Source organism: Podarcis vaucheri (genome assembly GCF_965113315.1).
Source record: "Podarcis vaucheri genome assembly, chromosome: 16".
In the NCBI taxonomy this organism is placed as follows: Eukaryota; Metazoa; Chordata; class Lepidosauria; order Squamata; family Lacertidae; genus Podarcis; species Podarcis vaucheri.
In genome coordinates, this window is record NC_138754.1 from 12411425 (window position 1) to 12426729 (window position 15305).

General features: G+C 52.1%; 2 protein-coding genes across 4 annotated transcripts in view; both read right to left on the bottom strand.

The window, feature by feature from the left end:
- Window positions 1-3031, bottom strand: part of LOC309520410 (uncharacterized protein) — a 28240-nt gene extending 25209 nt beyond the window's left edge. For all 3 annotated transcript variants that reach the window (XM_082202138.1, XM_082202137.1, XM_082202139.1), the window contains exon 1: window positions 881-3031. In XM_082202138.1, coding sequence (XP_082058264.1) covers window positions 881-1042 — 162 coding nt within the window. In that variant the 5' untranslated portion in view covers window positions 1043-3031. The remainder of the gene's footprint in view (window positions 1-880) is intronic.
- A 582-nt stretch (window positions 3032-3613) lies between these two features.
- GPR137 (G protein-coupled receptor 137) lies at window positions 3614-15258 on the bottom strand. Its single transcript, XM_082202864.1, has 7 exons — window positions 13742-15258; window positions 11565-11614; window positions 9620-9845; window positions 8372-8521; window positions 7880-8008; window positions 6766-6860; window positions 3614-4342 (listed from the first exon to the last, which is right to left on the bottom strand). Exons 1-7 carry the CDS (start codon window positions 14105-14107, stop codon window positions 4177-4179), a joined length of 1182 nt encoding a protein of 393 aa, XP_082058990.1. The 5' UTR covers window positions 14108-15258; the 3' UTR covers window positions 3614-4176.
- Window positions 15259-15305: the final 47 nt, after the last annotated feature.

A 15305-nucleotide genomic window follows, 5' to 3' on the forward strand; every position in this document is an offset into this window, starting at 1 on the left:
CTACACGACTTTCTGAAGACATTTGAAGGCAGCCCTGTACAGTGGTACCTTGGTTTACGAACTTAATCTGTTCCAAAGCGTTCTTAATCCAAGACGTGCTTTCCCATACCAGCGGGGGACTCAATTTACAGATGGAACACACTCAACAGGAAGCGGAACATGTTCTGCTTCCAGGGCAAAGTTCACAAACCAAACCACCTACTTCCGAGTTTGCAGCATTCTTAATCCAAGTTGTTCATAAACTAAGCTGTTCTTAAACCAAGGTACCACTGTATTCGGAAGTTTTTAATGTTTGATGTTTTGTTGTGTTCTTTTATACTCTGTTGGAAGCCACCCAGGGTGGCTGGGGCAATCCAGTCAGACAAGAGGGGTACAAGTAATAAATTTGGAGAGTATAAATACCCTCCAAAATTTTCTGGTGAAAATTGGGATGTCCTGTTCCATCATAATAATAATTTTACCTCAGTCATCTGAATGGGTTGCCTCCGCCCCTCTGGGGGGCAGCTTCCAACATATATAAAAACATAATAAAACATTGAACGTTAAAAAACTTCCCTATACTTCAGCCTTCAGATGTCTTTTAAAGGTTGTATAGTTACTTATCTCCTTGGCTCGGTGGCCGAATAACTGCACACCGTCCAACATTTCTCCATCCTAAGGGAAAGCAGGACGTTCTGGGTTCAAATCAGAAACCGGGACGGCTTCTGTAAATCCGGGATTGTCCCTTAAGAATAGGGACACTTGGGGGGTCTGCATTATTGTTTATAACAAATGGAGCCCCAAACCGGAACCACAGAAACCCCTTGCATGGCGGAGGTGCCCAGAGGATGGGAGACTCCTGCCAGGTACAAGCTCCCTGCCCCACGGCCCCTGCAATTACCTTCTGCCTCTGTTTGTGCATCATGGCCTCCAGGGTGTCCAACTGCACCTGTTTCTGCTGCCGCTCCTTCTGCAAGCGCTCCAGCCGCTGCTCCACCTCGGCGATGGCCCGCAAGGCCCGGGAGGGCAGCCCCACCTTCCATTCCTCGCCCGGCCAGCTCATGGTACTCTCTAGAGGTGCTCCTCTCCGGGCCGGCTCATGAAAGGCTTCCGTTTCTCCCCCCAACCAGGTCTCTCTCTCTGGCCTCCCAAGGACAGATTGGTGGGATTAAAAAGCCAGCCAGGGCTTACAGCGGCGTCACGCAGAGGAGCTGCCAGGATACTTTCTTGTGCAGCCGGCCGGGCAGGAGCAGGTCAGCCTACGCCCAAGGCTGGAGGGCATGGCAAAGACCCCCTAGTTTCAAAAAGCAGCAGCCAAATCTCAGGGCTTCCACTAAACTCTAATCGCCACCTACTCTGGGGAAAGGAGTTTAAACTGGTCTCAGGGTAGGGGAATTAAGAGCACACAGTCGGGCGATTTTAATTTTCCCGCTGGGCCAGACCTCCGCCTTCCCCGCCATTCTAAAAATTTAATCCTCCTGATTTTTCCAGCTTGCCCTGCTTAACATTCTCATGCAATCTCATGCAATCTTCTCCTCCCTTCTAGGAGCGTGCAATGAGGAAGATCCAAGATGGGCATCAAATGTTCTTTTAAAAAAACACACACAGAGAGAGGGGACTCAGCAGAGGGGCATTAAACCTCCACTCAAAAATAAAATAAAAAAGAGGCCCTCAACTGTCTCTTGTGTAAAGAATTAGGGCTACTAAACTCCCCCTCCTGCTTCAGCAGGCTTCATCCATGAGCTCCCAAGCCCTGCCTCCTGCACATTAGGGGTGGGGTTTCAAGCCCTACAGCGGCCTTCAGAGTTTAAGCGGCCCATACATTGATGCTTTTATATTATCGTGCTGGAGGAGACTCTTGAGAGTCCCATGGACTGCAAGAAGATCAAACCTCTCCATTCTTAAGGAAATCAGCCCTGAGTGCTCACTGGAAGGACAGGTCCTGAAACTGAGGCTCCAATACTTCGGCCACCTCATGAGAAGAGAAGACTCCCTGGAAAAGACCCTGATGTTGGGAAAGATGGAGGGCACAAGGAGAAGGGGACGACAGAGGATGAGATGGTTGGATAGTGTTCTCGAAGCTACCAGCATGAGTTTGACCAAACTGTGGGAGGCAGTGGAAGACAGGAGTGCCTGGCGTGCTCTGCTCCAGGGGGTCACGAAGAGTCGGACACGACTAAACAACTAAACAACAGCAACACATCACTTTACAGTGGCTTCCCCTGTTTGATTCAGGTGTGGATTGCAGTGGAAGTTGCTTCATTCGAGTGAACTCCTTCCTAACTTTTTACAACCAGTCTTCAGGGTGGCCTTGTTTGCCAGCTTCCTCCTTAGTCTCAGTGTTGCCCCTTGTGGAACTCAGCAGGGAGAACGAGGACAAAACTAGCATAGTTGGTTCTGCTTGTCATTGGCTCTGGCTCCATCTAGTGGTGGGCTCCCTGCCTTCCGCCCTACCAGCCACCATTGGCAAACTGTGCCTCCTGGATGCCATTACGGTGTGTGTTGAGTGAGGGTTGTCTTCCAAAAGCAGTGAACAGGGGTTATAGCTCCACTCTCTCTACTTGAGTCCAAACAGGAAGAGGAAAAGGCAGTCAGTAACCTGTGGGCCCAGGACTGTTCCTGGCAGTTTTTGCTTTCATTGGAAACACGGTCTGTTTCGCCAAAGATTTAAAACAAGACCTCCCCTACTGGTACACAAGGCTATTTTCCCAAAGCCACACCCACCTGCCACACTCCTGAAGTCATGCAGTGTCAGGTGTCGGGCAGGTAGAGGTGCAGCTGCAGAAAGTAGGTCTGAAAGCGCCCCATGTATCAGCTGGTGTGGGGGGAGTTCAATCCTGCTCAGTTCAGGTGCCCCATTGAGTTGCCTAGGCTGGCATGCCTGAATCCTGCAGGAAGCAGGATTGAACCCATACAGAGTCCAATTATGCTCAGGTGAGCCAGCCAGTGTTCCCCTCACTCCACAACCAGTTTAAAGGTTTCCTCCCTCTCACCATGTTTAGGGGGGAAAGATAAATCTTCCACTTATCCACAACAGATAGCAATAGTGTCCACAAGGCAAAGGGCTGAGGCCCAGTGGATCCTCGAGGCCGAGATAGATAGATAGATAGATAGGCCTCCAGGATCTATTTTATATATCACACCGTTTCCGAAGAAACCCATACTTTCCAATGGAAAGCCAGAGTGCACATTTTATTTTGGGGTTGAGGTTTGTGTGTGTGAGAATGTCTTTACAGATCCAACATTTACCAAAAAGAAATATTTTGTCACGTGTTTCAATCTGGTTTTAGCTTGTTGATTTTAATATGTCTTTGAATGTTTCAAATACTTGTCTTTTACCGATAATTATATTTATTCTTTCTGCAAACCACTCTGAGGTTTTGTTACAATCAAATAGTATATAAATGTTGTGAAATAAACCGATTCACCTGTTCCATGGTACTTACTTTGCTATGTTTTTATGCGTAAGAATGCTTGAAAAAAGTAATTTTGTTCAAAGGAATGGGGGAAATGTAGCCCTCAAGACGGGGCTCCGATACCCATTCATCCCCAACCATCATGGCCAGCAACATTTGGAAAGCCAGAGGCTCCCCCATTTCTGCCACAGCACAACTACAGAAAGCCACACGCAATGTCGCTAACACAAAGTGGACTTTATTGTTAAGTTGGGGGTGGGGGGGCAATGGAATAGCACCAAAACTGCAGCATGTCTAGCAAATAACAAACGGCTACTCCAAAACACTGCCGCTACCAGCTCATGGGAAGATGGGGGAAAGGAGGAACCCCCCTGCCCTGTAGACACATTTGACCAGAATTCATTAAAACAATGACATCACAGATAAAACAGAGCCCGCCCCCTCCTCAATCCGAGTCGATTAAAGTGCCAAGAGTTTTCCGTATACTATTGGTTAAGTACCCGGGGTGGGGGTGAGGGGGGGCAGAGATGGGGCTGGGAAAGGAGGGGGAGAGCTTAAGCATCAAGACCGAGATGCCAGCAAAAAGAGCCAACCCAGCCCCCCCCCAATGGCTAAAAGAAATAAAGCTGGGTTTTCCTACGGTTTGGGGAATGGGGTGATGGTGCTTATAATACCGTGTGTGCACATCCCTGCTCCTTCATAGAAACCTGTCCTACATCAGTAGTGATTCCTGGGTCTTCACATCAGTGCCCCACAAACCCGCCCCAATCCCCCGCTCCCCTCAGTTCTGCGGGGTGGAATAGAGGCTGTGGTGGTGGCTGCCGGACACCGTGGCCTGCGAGAACAAAAGGGGGGCCGTGGGAGGGGGCCCCCCAAACCAGTCCTGCTCCCCGCTGCGGTTGATCGAGCCGTACCAGCTCCCGACGCTGCCCAGGCGTCCCGTCAGGCTGGAAGGAAGCGGGTGGGGTGGGAAAGAAGAGGCAATTTGGGTGGGTGGGGGGGAGGCATGTGAGTGTTAGGAAGCAAAAGGAAAGACAGGAATTAGACCAGTGGTTTCTAACCCACCGCCCCCTTGTTTCCATACCACCCCCCTGCTCTATAAAAAACGTAATTCAGAACAGTAGTTTGTACGACCCACTCAGGAAGATATAAGACGATAAAATTCAAAACGGTCGCTATTAATGGCACATTTATTCAAAATCCAATTAAAACTACTTGAGTTTAATTGTGGATGAACTTAATAATAATAATAATAATAATAATAATAATAATAATAATAATTTATACCCCGCCCATCTGGCTGGGCTTCCCCAGCCACTCTGGGCGGCTTCCAACAAAATATTAATATACCATAATGCATCAAACATTAAAAGCTTCCCTAAACAGGGCTGCCTTCAGATGTCTTCTAAAAGTCTGGTAGTTGTTTTTCTCTTTTGACATCTGGTGGGAGGGCGTTCCACAGGGCGGGCGCCACTACCATGAAGGCCTTCTGCCTGGTTCCCTGTAACTTGGCTTCTCGCCGTGAGGGAGAATGATCCAGTGATACCAGCTTTTCAGAGTCTGAAATCATTTACCCCTCATCCCCCCCAGCCTAGGGGAGCCCCGAATTAGGTAAGAGATGGGGCTCAGTGGTACTGAAGCACTCGGGAACATAGACAACTTTTCTATTCCACCAGGCCTAGGCAGGCAACTTAGGAATATATCCTTCCACAATGGTTAATTGACGTTTAACCTTTCTGTATGTTTTTATTGTATGGCTTTAAGTTTTATTGCTGTAAGCTGCTTTGCTATATATACATTTTATGACACAGCAGCATAGTAATGCTTTTGTAAGTAAAACGAATGTTGGTATGCTGTGCCAACTTCATCGATGGAGCTTTTAAAACTTCCAGGCATGGAAATGATTTCCGTTCCACCTTTGAGGCGGGGTGGGGGGTGGGGAGCTGATGCAAGGACGGCAGTGGGGCTGTCAGTCAGGGACCACCCACCCACCCCGGTCTAGTTCTAGTGGGTCAGGGATGGAAATCTGGGGCCCCAGGAGGACTCCAACCTGGGGCAAGGTCCCAGGGGTTTGGGAGGTGGAGATCCAGGGGAAGGGCCAACAGGAAAGCGGTTCCCTCTCTGCCACCTCCAGGACGTAAGACACCCCAAGTGCACCGGCCATTGAGCTGACTCCTCCTGGGTCAGAGACTAGCTGGATGAGGAAGACAGGTGGGCATTCACAGCCCAAGAGCCCCCTCCAGGGAGGACGTGGAAGAAGACAGACTCCAGATCGTGGTGGTGGGACACCAGGGAGCAGTCTGGGGAAGGGACGAACTGGGAGGTGCCTGAAGCACGGGGCTTGAGGGGGTCAGGAGAAGAAGGGCCTTCCAGGACAGGGTTGGAGGCTGGGAGTCGCAAACTCAGACAGAGAGGAGCTGGAAGTTGCCCCTGCTATCCAGCAGCAGGGCAGGCCCAGTTCTGCTGGCTCTCCTCCCCTGCTAACACCCGGATTGAATAGCATCCTTCACATTGCTGAGCAATGAGCCAGAAGAGGAGCCCACCCCTCAAAGCAGCCTTTGTCTGCTTCGGACGGATCCAGAGTGAGAGGCTAGAGGGGAAGGGCGGGTCCAGCGGTCAGTTTCAGCAACATCTCCAGCTGGATTGAGACACAGCCAGCTGTGTTGCTACATTTCTGAGCACAATTCAAAGTGTTGGTGTTGACCTTTAAAGCCCTAAACGGCCTCGGCCCAGGATACCTGAAGGAGCGTCTCCACCCCCATCATTCTGCCCGGACACTGAGGTCCAGCGCCGAGGGCCTTCTGGCGGTTCCCTCATTGTGAGAAGCAAAGCTACAGGGAACCAGGCAGAGGGCCTTCTCGGTAGTGGCAACCGCCCTGTGGAACGCCCTCCCATCAGATGTCAAAGAGATAAACAACTACCTGACATTTAGAAGACATCTGAAGACATCTGTATTTCTAATGTTTGCTGGAAGCAGCCCAGTGTGGCGGGGGAAGCCCAGTCAGATGGGCGGGGTACAAATTATTATTATTATTATTATTATTATTATTATTATTATTATTATTATTAGAATAAAAGCTAATGGCATTTCTCGTCTCGTATTCTTTCCTGCCCTGTGGATAGCCTGGGCTCACCTGACGGCTCCTTGACATCGTGTGAGTGAACAGCCTCCGTGGGAGAGCATCTGCTTGGCATGCAGAAGATCCCAGTTAGGTCTGGGAATGTCCCCTCTGGGAAACCCTGGAGAGCTGCTGCCAGCCAGTGCAGACAATACTGACCATTGGCTTGACTCTGTATAAAGGCAGCTCTCCCTATGCTCCTCAATCAGGAGGCTGGGACAAGTGAGGCCTCGGGGAAGAAGAGAAATTACCTGCTTGTTAGTCCTTCACTTTCGCGCTGCCCGGGATGGTCGAAGAAGTAGGATCGGGAGACCCCCAGCTGCCGGTTGAAGACACGGCTGGCGCTCTGTGGGGAGGAAGGCACCATTACTGGGGACGCTGCTCCTGCAATCAGCCTTTGCCTGCAGGGTGGCAAGGTAAGGCCACGTCCGGTGCCCCCTGTCTTTTAAGCAGGAGGCCTTGCCAGTGGATTGCACCCAAGGGATCCAAGCTCTTAGCCTTGGGAGACGCCACGGGAGGAGAACGCAGCGCCCACAGAAATAGCTGCACCTGGAACACTGCGGGGCTCCATCCTTCTCGGTGGTGGCCCCGAGCTACGAAGCTCCCTTCCAAAAGACTTTCACCAGCTGTCCTCATTCTGGTGCCCTGCAAATGTTGCTGAACAGTCTCCCTCCGGAGGTTATGGACCCTCCTTCCTTGGAGGTTTCTCAGCAGAGGTTGGATGGCCTTCGGTCAGGGATGCTCTAGCTGAGATTCCTGCATTGCAGGGGGCTGGACCCTGCAGTTCTATGACTCTATGACTTTCAATCCATCCCAGGCAGCATGGCCCATGGGCAGGGATGTTGGGAACTATAGTCCCACCTGTGCCTGGGGGCAGGAATGGGGGAAGACATGAAACTGGCTCAGGCTGATTTGCACCTTGTCCCTACGATACAGGTGTTTTAAGCAGCCCTTGCGGAGTTTCATTTTTGCTGCTGCCTTCAGCTAGATAGGAAGTGATCTAGCTCAGAGCTGCTGAAGTGCCTGCTGTATCTATGGTTACCTTTCTGCCATCTCTTTTTTTGAAATTGTCGCTTGGGGAAGGCACGATTTTAAAAAGCAGTTTAAAAATACTAGAATTCCTACTGCTTTACAATATAAAGACAAGGACCAGAATTTGGCGCTTTTCTTTTCGCCTCTGCCTGTGGCCCTCGGAAGGCTGCCCAGAAGGGAATGTGGCCCTTGAAAAACGTCCCCCACCCCTGCTGCACTGAGTGATGCTCTCATAATGGCAACAGCCCCCTGCCCCCCCCCTGTGCTTTGGGCCTCTCCTTCCACTGCCTTTTTGCAGTTCTGCTCCTCTCCCAACCAACCACTTCAACTCACCATATCCTGAGCTGGCCGGTGCACCCGGAAGAAGCCGACGAGCAGAGACGTGGGCAGCAGCTCCCAGATGAAGAGAATGAGGCCGAAGATGACGTAACCTTGGTCTCCCAGGTCTGTGATCAGATCTGCCTGGAAGGGGAGAGAGACGGGAGGCACCTGAGCAGCTGGTCTCCACTGGGGTGGAAGACAAGAGAGCCCAATGGTTGGTGCAGCCGGAGCCAGTGACAGGCAGAGCTTCCCCCTGATTGGCTGTAAGTTAGATGGCAGGGAGGTGGGGGCCGGACAAAGGCAGGGTGAGGCAGCAAGCCACCTCCCACTTACCTGGGAGTAAGCCCCACTTCCGAGCAGACTCAGTTAGGTCTGCGCTGCAATGGGAGTCGACCTGCGGAATTTAACGGAGCCCAGTCTGTTGTTCTGTTCCGTTGCAGCGGGTCTACTCCCGAGTAGGAAGGGCGGCCCTTAAGGAATCCGAACCTAGCCCGCCCTGCTCACCTGGTCGGATACGTTGTACCAGTCGTAATCGAAGGAGTCGAGGCGGGTGCGGGAGGACAGAGCCAGGGCTGCCAGGTTGTAGCAAGCTCGGCTGGCGTAGAGCAGGACGATGATGCCACCCATGGCGGCCGTTTGGCACAGCGAGGTGCCCTGTCACAGAAAAGGGGCAGATAGGAAAGAGAGCCTGGTCAGGGGGTCTCAGCAAGCTCAAATCAAGAGAGCCTTGTGGTGCCTTGAAGCTGTGGGACCCCGGTGGCCCACCAGGTATTTATCGGACCAAAATTCCTATCGTCCCTGACTGCTGAACAGGAAGTTGGTGGCTGATGGGAGCTGGAGTCCAGCTGGATACCGTTGAACTACTGCTCCCATCATCCCTGACTGCAGGTGGGTGAGGCCTTCGTGGATATTGCAGCTGCAACCCACTCCCATGATGACAGCTCCGCAGCTATTGGGGAGAAGAAGGGTCTCAGGGAAGAAGAGTGTCATCACCTTGAGGAAGAGGGAAACATTCCCTTAGAAAGGACCCGTAATTTGGGGGACGAACACCTATCCTCTTTTGCTGAGGGAGGAGCGGGGGCACTGTGGTAGTGGCCAATTCAATCATTACAAATATTGATAGCAGGGTGTGTGCGACGGGCATGCAGATGCCAGGGCAAACAGGCTGCCTGGCACAAAGGTTGCGGATGTTGCCCGCCACCCAAATAACCTGAGGAGTCGTCAGTGGTTTTGGAGTGTGCTGCCACTGACACTATGGGGGAAATGTAACCACAAGGCCCTGGAAACCAAATTTAGGTTGAACCCTGCCGTGTGGGAACCCCTCGCAGACGAGTGCAGTGCCTGGAGTCAGGTCATGCATCTGTAGCAGTGAGCAAAGGTGGAATGACCACCGGGAGGAGAGCAGAGAGAAGAAATGCCACGGTGCATCTGCAGCAGCACAACCGGACACCATCTGCCCCAGCTGCAACAAAACACGTCTCTCCCCAATCTATCGCTGCAGCTATAACCTTCCAGCAGTTTGACTTCACCTCCCAAAGGCACACACATGTTCTCCCGAGACAGAAGAATGCCAGCAACAATGTAAAGTGCTAAAAGCGAGGACCTCCAAGGCAGCTGTCTCCAACATGCTACCAGTTCCAGGGCCAGCTTGGCAGGTGAAACACTGCGGTCTCGGTGCATGGATAAGATGCCACTGCAGCAATGTCAAACCCCTGCTCCCAACCCCAACCCTGCCCCCTGGCAAATGCTCACCTTGGCTTCCAGGTAGATGCGGGTAGAAGGAGAACCCCGAGCAACGAGGCAGAGGCAGAGGGCCAGAGAGACGGCCCCCAGCACAAACAGCGAGTCGCTGATGAGGACGCGTGCCAGGACCACGGCCCAGGGCTCGGCGCGGCGCCCCCGCACCAGCACAGCGCACACCACATTCACCGCCAGGAAGAGGAGGCTGGCGCCCAGGCACGCCCCTCGCACTGCCAACCTGGGGGAGAGAAAGCGGGGAGGCGGAGTTAGAGCAGCTGCTGGCCCCTGGGGCAAGGCTCTGCCTTCATTGTCAGAGGCAGACTGCCCCAAAATGCCAGGGAGAGAGCTAGTGTGCTCAGGTCTCGCTTGCAGGTTTCCCACAATTGTCTGTCTGACCACTGTGAAAACAGGATGCTGGATTAGATGGGCCTTGGGTCTGGCCTAGCGGCAAGGCTCTTCTAATGTGCATTGAGAGCCCCCTGGCCTTGGGAAAGGTTCAGATTTTGAGCTGTTCTCCAGTTGCAGCTCTGTAGCTTTCTGGTGGTGACAGCTCCTTAAAGGTAAAGGGACCCCTGACCATTAGGTCCAGTCATGGCCGACTCTGGCGTTGCGGCACTCATCTCGCTTTATTGGCTGAGGGAGCCGGTGTACAGCTTCCGGGTCATGTGGCCAGCATGACTCTGGCGAACCAGAGCAGCGCACAGAAATGCTCTTTACCTTCCCGCCGGAGCAGTACCTATTTATCTACTTGCACTTTGACGTGCTTTTGAACTGCTAGGTTGGCAGGAGCAGGGACCGAGCAACGGAAGCTCACCCCGTCGCAGGGATTTGAACCGCCAACCTTCTGATTGGCAAGTCCTAGGCTCTGCGGTTTAACCCACAGCACCACCCGCGTCCCTGACAGCTCCTTACACCCCTGCTAAACTGCAGTGAGCGTTGGTTTATTAAATTAAGGTGAACTGTTATTTATGAACCACAGTTAAGCCACAGGGCCAGGTTCAGCCAACCAACTTTTGGCAAGGGTTAGCATGGTTTATAAACCATAGCTTAGTGCTGCTTGCGAGCCAGGCCAATGAGAAAGAGAAACTGGAAGAGCACGGAAGAGAGAGGCCAGCTGGATCAGACCCAGGGGCCCTCTAGTCCAGTTGGTCATTCAGCTGTGTCCAGTCAGGCGCTGCCAGCAAGCCTACAAGCAAAAGGCACAAATCCCACCTCTGTTGTCTGTCCACAGCATTTGGTGGTCCGAGATAGATTGCCCCTGAACATGGAGGCTCCATTGGGAGGCCTGTCCTCCTTAAATTTTCTGAACCCTTGAAAGCTATCTAATGGCAGTGTGTGGGAGTGAGTGAATCACAGCTGTGACTCTCATGCAAGCTCCTCCCCATACTTCAGGGGTGGGGAACCTTTCTCAGACAGAGGGCCAGGCTACCTTCTGGCCAACCTTCCAGGGGCCACATGGCAGTGGTGGGTGGAGCCAGAGGCTAAGGTGGGCAGAGCAATGGTTAATTTTACCTGTGCACCATAGGCTAGTTTCCACGCACACTCACAAACGCCTCTTCATCCAGGCAACAAGAGGCACGATCAGAGTTCAAGGACCAGCTTCCAGCCAGGCAAACAACTCAGTTTTGAAACTTCACCCTGTCTCCTACTTTTGTATTGCAAGCTGTAGCTAGGATACTGCTGGGGGAGTGTATTTTTAATTTCATATAACGTTGCGATTTTGCCTGTTAAACTTGCAATCCTGCATTCTCCATTTATTTGCCAGCTATTTTATGTGAAGAGCCACATTGGGGCTTATTTTAATTTTTAATTTTAATTTTAAATGGAAAATGCAACTGGTTTTTTAAAATACTAGAATGCTTTATCTTTTTTCTCCCCTGACACTTGAGAAGGATATATGGCAAGGCGGAAGAATGCAAGGTGTTGTGATGTTACACACAAATACACATCTACTCACAGGCCTTTGGTCAGTTCAGGGCGGTATTTTGCTTTGGCCTTGAAAACCACCTGGAGGGGAAGGGAAGAAAGGGGAAGGTATTAGCAATTACAGAAAACAAGCAGGACCTGCAACAAACAACCACAGCATAACTTTGCCTGCTAACAAGATAGTCTGGTAGGAGAGCTGAAAAGAATGCCAATATCTTTCACATCTGGTACCCCATGTGCCCCTTGGTTTCTGATGGCACATGGGTAGATGAGGCTAAAAAGCCCCAGACAAAAATGTTCACGGCCCTCTAGTGGCTAAGGTGGCTCATTTACCAGAAGTCATGGATTTAGCATTAACTCCGGAAGTGTATTCACGATTCTGTCCAAACTAAGCCTCCTGGTGTATATGTTGCTCTTGTGCTCTGAACAGAATGCAGAAGGCCACCTAATGACTTCACGAGCCAGTATGAGATTCGAATCCAGAGCTTTCTGGCTCACAGCTCAGCCTCTTAGCCGCAACATTGTTCTCAGGTTTCTTTGCTTTCATTTCACATTTTCCCATTTATATCCCACCTGTTCCTGCTCAAGAAACATTTTATCCTCACAAAAACAGGTAGGGAAGGAGAAGAGACTGTGACCAGTCACCAAGCGAGCTGCAGGGCTGCACAAGGATTTGACCCCAAGTCTCTCAGGTCCTAGCCCAGTCCTCTAACCACTACACCGCCCTGAAAAGGCAGCAACTAGATTTGTGCAGCAAGTCGAAATTTCAGACCCCACAAAGTTGGTGGGCATTCCTATTCAAATGGTTTATGTGCACTGCATCATATGATCAGTTATGCAGGGCGGGGCTTACGTGGGCCCCCACAATATTTTATTCAAGTTGGCACCCCTGTGTGGCACCATCACGAGCAGTGATGTAAGTAACGGTACAGGGCCTTCTTGGTGGTAGTGCCAAGGCTTTTAGGTCTTCTTTCCTCTCCGTGAAAATTCTCCTGGTTGCCTCCCTGTTCTATGTGCTTTGTGAATAAGTACTTCCTTTAAAAAACAGGGGCAGAGGTCGGTGGGGAAGAGCCATAACTCAGTGGCAGCAAAGCATCTGCTTTGCATGCAGGGTCTCTCAGTTCAATCCCCAGTCTGAAACCCAGGAGAGTTGCTGCCAGTCCGTGCAGACACTGCTGAACTAGATGGACCCGTGGTCTTGCTCTGTTTAAGGCAGATTCCTTTGAATCTCCCAGCATTCAGTTTCATTAGATGATTCTAGTATGATGAGGGGCAGGGAGAAAGCTTCCCTTTCTCTTCACCATACATAATTTTATACATGTCTATCATGCACCCCGCACTACTTGCTCCCCCCCAAAAAAAGCCCAAATTGCTGCAACATTTCCTTATTGTTGTTCCAGCCCCCTGATCATTTTGACTGCCCTTTTCTGCAGAGGAATGGTGCTTTTGATCCTGAAACTAATTAGTTAAGAGCCATTTCATGACTAGTTGCCATGAGATTGTGAGGACAGACGAACAGGGCAGAATGGCTGGTTGAGAATCCAAGGCAGCAAGTGTGCAAGGGTTGAGGCCAGAGGGAGGAGACCTGTGGCCCTCCAGGTATTGGCGGACTCCAGCACCCATCTGCCCAGGCCAACATAGCCAATGGTCAGGGATGATGGGTGTTGCAGCCCACCATCATCTTCAGGGCTGCAGGTTCCCCATCACTGGTTTAGCAAGCAATATAAAGAGCCCATATTGGGGAGAAGAACCAGGCTGAGAACCACGTTCCTTGGGATGGAAGCTTCTAGAGCCGGGGGGGGGGGGACGGGACACGCAAGTGGTGGGCAGGGCCAGAGGTAAAAGTGGGCAGAACAATGGAAGTGACTTTGTACAAGAGGCCACATTCCAGCCATGAGCCATGCAAAAAAGAAAAAGGATGGAGGTTTCTACATCCTCACCCCACACAGCTCTCCATCCTCTTTCTAGGCAAGCAAGAGGCATCAGTTCAAGGAGGGGGTGGGGTGGAAGGTCTGGAAAGAGTTCCTGAGGGCCAGGTGCAGAGGCCTGAAGGGCCACCATTTGGCCCTGGCGGCCAGAGTTCACCCACCCTCAAGGCCCCTTGGGATGTTCCCATCCACAAAACTGGCCCAGCATTCCAAGCAGCCATCTTTTACCCACAAGCCACCTGGGTAAGCAAGCAAGCAAGCACCCCCTTAGAAGAGTTACCTGGGCAAAATACAAGTTCATGAGGGTCAAGGTGAAGAACTGCAGGCAGACTGGGCAGCAGTAGAGGAGCCAGAAGAAGAAAGGGCTCAGGTGGTTGGCTTTGAGGGTGTTCTTGAAGTAGAAGGAGAAGAGCGTGGTGCGCAGCGCAGCCCAGAAGAGGCAGAGGAAGAGGAAGACAGTCTGGTAGCTGAACTTCTTGTGGCGATAGAAGAGGACCAGCCAGAGCTGGGCGTAGACCGAAAGGAAAAGCAAGGCATAGAGGCCCGTGTACAGAGCCGTCAGCCCAACCTTGACGGCCGGCGGGAAGGCCGGGGTGAGGCGCGAAGCTGGCACAATCGAGCTGAGGTTGCCAAAGGTCTTCTCCATCTTGAATTCTGGCGAGACGGGCCCCGGTCCGGTTAGCAAGGTGTCATTTCCAGGGGGCAAGCCTCGAGGCAACCAGCACCACCTTCTTAAGACGGAGGAGCTGCCCCCGGGTTCAGTAGTTGGTTACATCCTTCAGGGCTGCTGTGGGAGGCCAGCCCCTCAAGCAGATCAATCAAGGGATTTTTGCAAGTTCCATGGGAAGCGTGGAAGAGATTGGAAGCAGGGGGAAACGACAGCTGGCCCACCCACCCTTCTTTGCTAAGAAGGCATGGAGGCGAGAACCAAACCCAATTTTTGCTGTGAATAAAAACAAACGGAAGACTTCTCCTATGCCTGGAAATGAGCTGGGTTACTCCAAGGTCCTGATCCTGTCAAATGTTCAGCAGGAATAACAAGACACCTCCCGAGGGGCTGCCCCCTCCCCTACCTAGGGCTCTTGCATCCCACCCCGGGATCAGGTGGTGAAAGGTGTCTGGGTGCACCTGTCGCTCGGCAGGTCCTGAAGCAGTTCCTCAACCACCCAGATTTCAGGGCCACACCTGTTCAAAGTACTCGGATACCAGAGTCCCTTAGTCCTTCGATGCCTGGATCCCTTGATTGCCTCCTCCTCTGGAAATCCCTGGTCACCTGGCTCCGTCCTCAGAGAACTGGACCCGTTTTGCTTTCCTTTCCCGGAAGCTCAGGTGCCCTTCGCTCCAAATTTCCAGGTTACCTAGAATTCTGCTTTCTGTTTTCTCCGCGGTATCGGACACCTGGGTCCCTCGGCTTCTTCGCCTTCTCCAGTTTCAGGCGCCGGTTGCCCGCGTCCCTTAACCCTTTTCTTCGCAGGCGCCGGGGTCTCCTGATCTCCTCGCTCCAGACCCTCGGACGCCTGGGTCCCTTTTGTTTCCCTGACTATTCCCTCACTATACCTGGTTCCTTTAAGCCTCCCCCCAGATGGCCGGATGCCTGGGTCTCTTGGCTCCTTCCGGATTCCCGAACAATAAGCAGCTCTTCCTTTCCTTTTGCTGCCTTCACCCCAAAAAATTGGGAGGGGGCAGAGGAGACAGACAGAGAGAGAGAGAGAGAGACGGTTCCCAGGCCTAAAGCAGCCCCAGCTGCGTTCCTTCCTGGTAGCTTCGAGCTGCGCAAACTGAGTAAGGCCCGCCCCCCTCCCTCTCGCCGGCTTGGCGTGACGAAACCTGCACGCGCTCTAGCA

Excerpts from the sequence above, each read along its gene's own strand:
- GPR137 (XM_082202864.1), bottom strand. The coding sequence starts at position 14,107 with ATGGAGAAGACCTTTGGCAACCTCAGCTCGATTGTGCCAGCTTCGCGC. Across the intron at positions 9,846-11,564 it reads CCTGAACTGACCAAAGGCCT|GTTGGCAGTGCGAGGGGCGT; the intron begins GTGAGTAGATGT and ends TCTCTCCCCCAG. Across the intron at positions 8,009-8,371 it reads GGTACAACGTATCCGACCAG|GCAGATCTGATCACAGACCT; the intron begins GTGAGCAGGGCG and ends CTCCCCTTCCAG.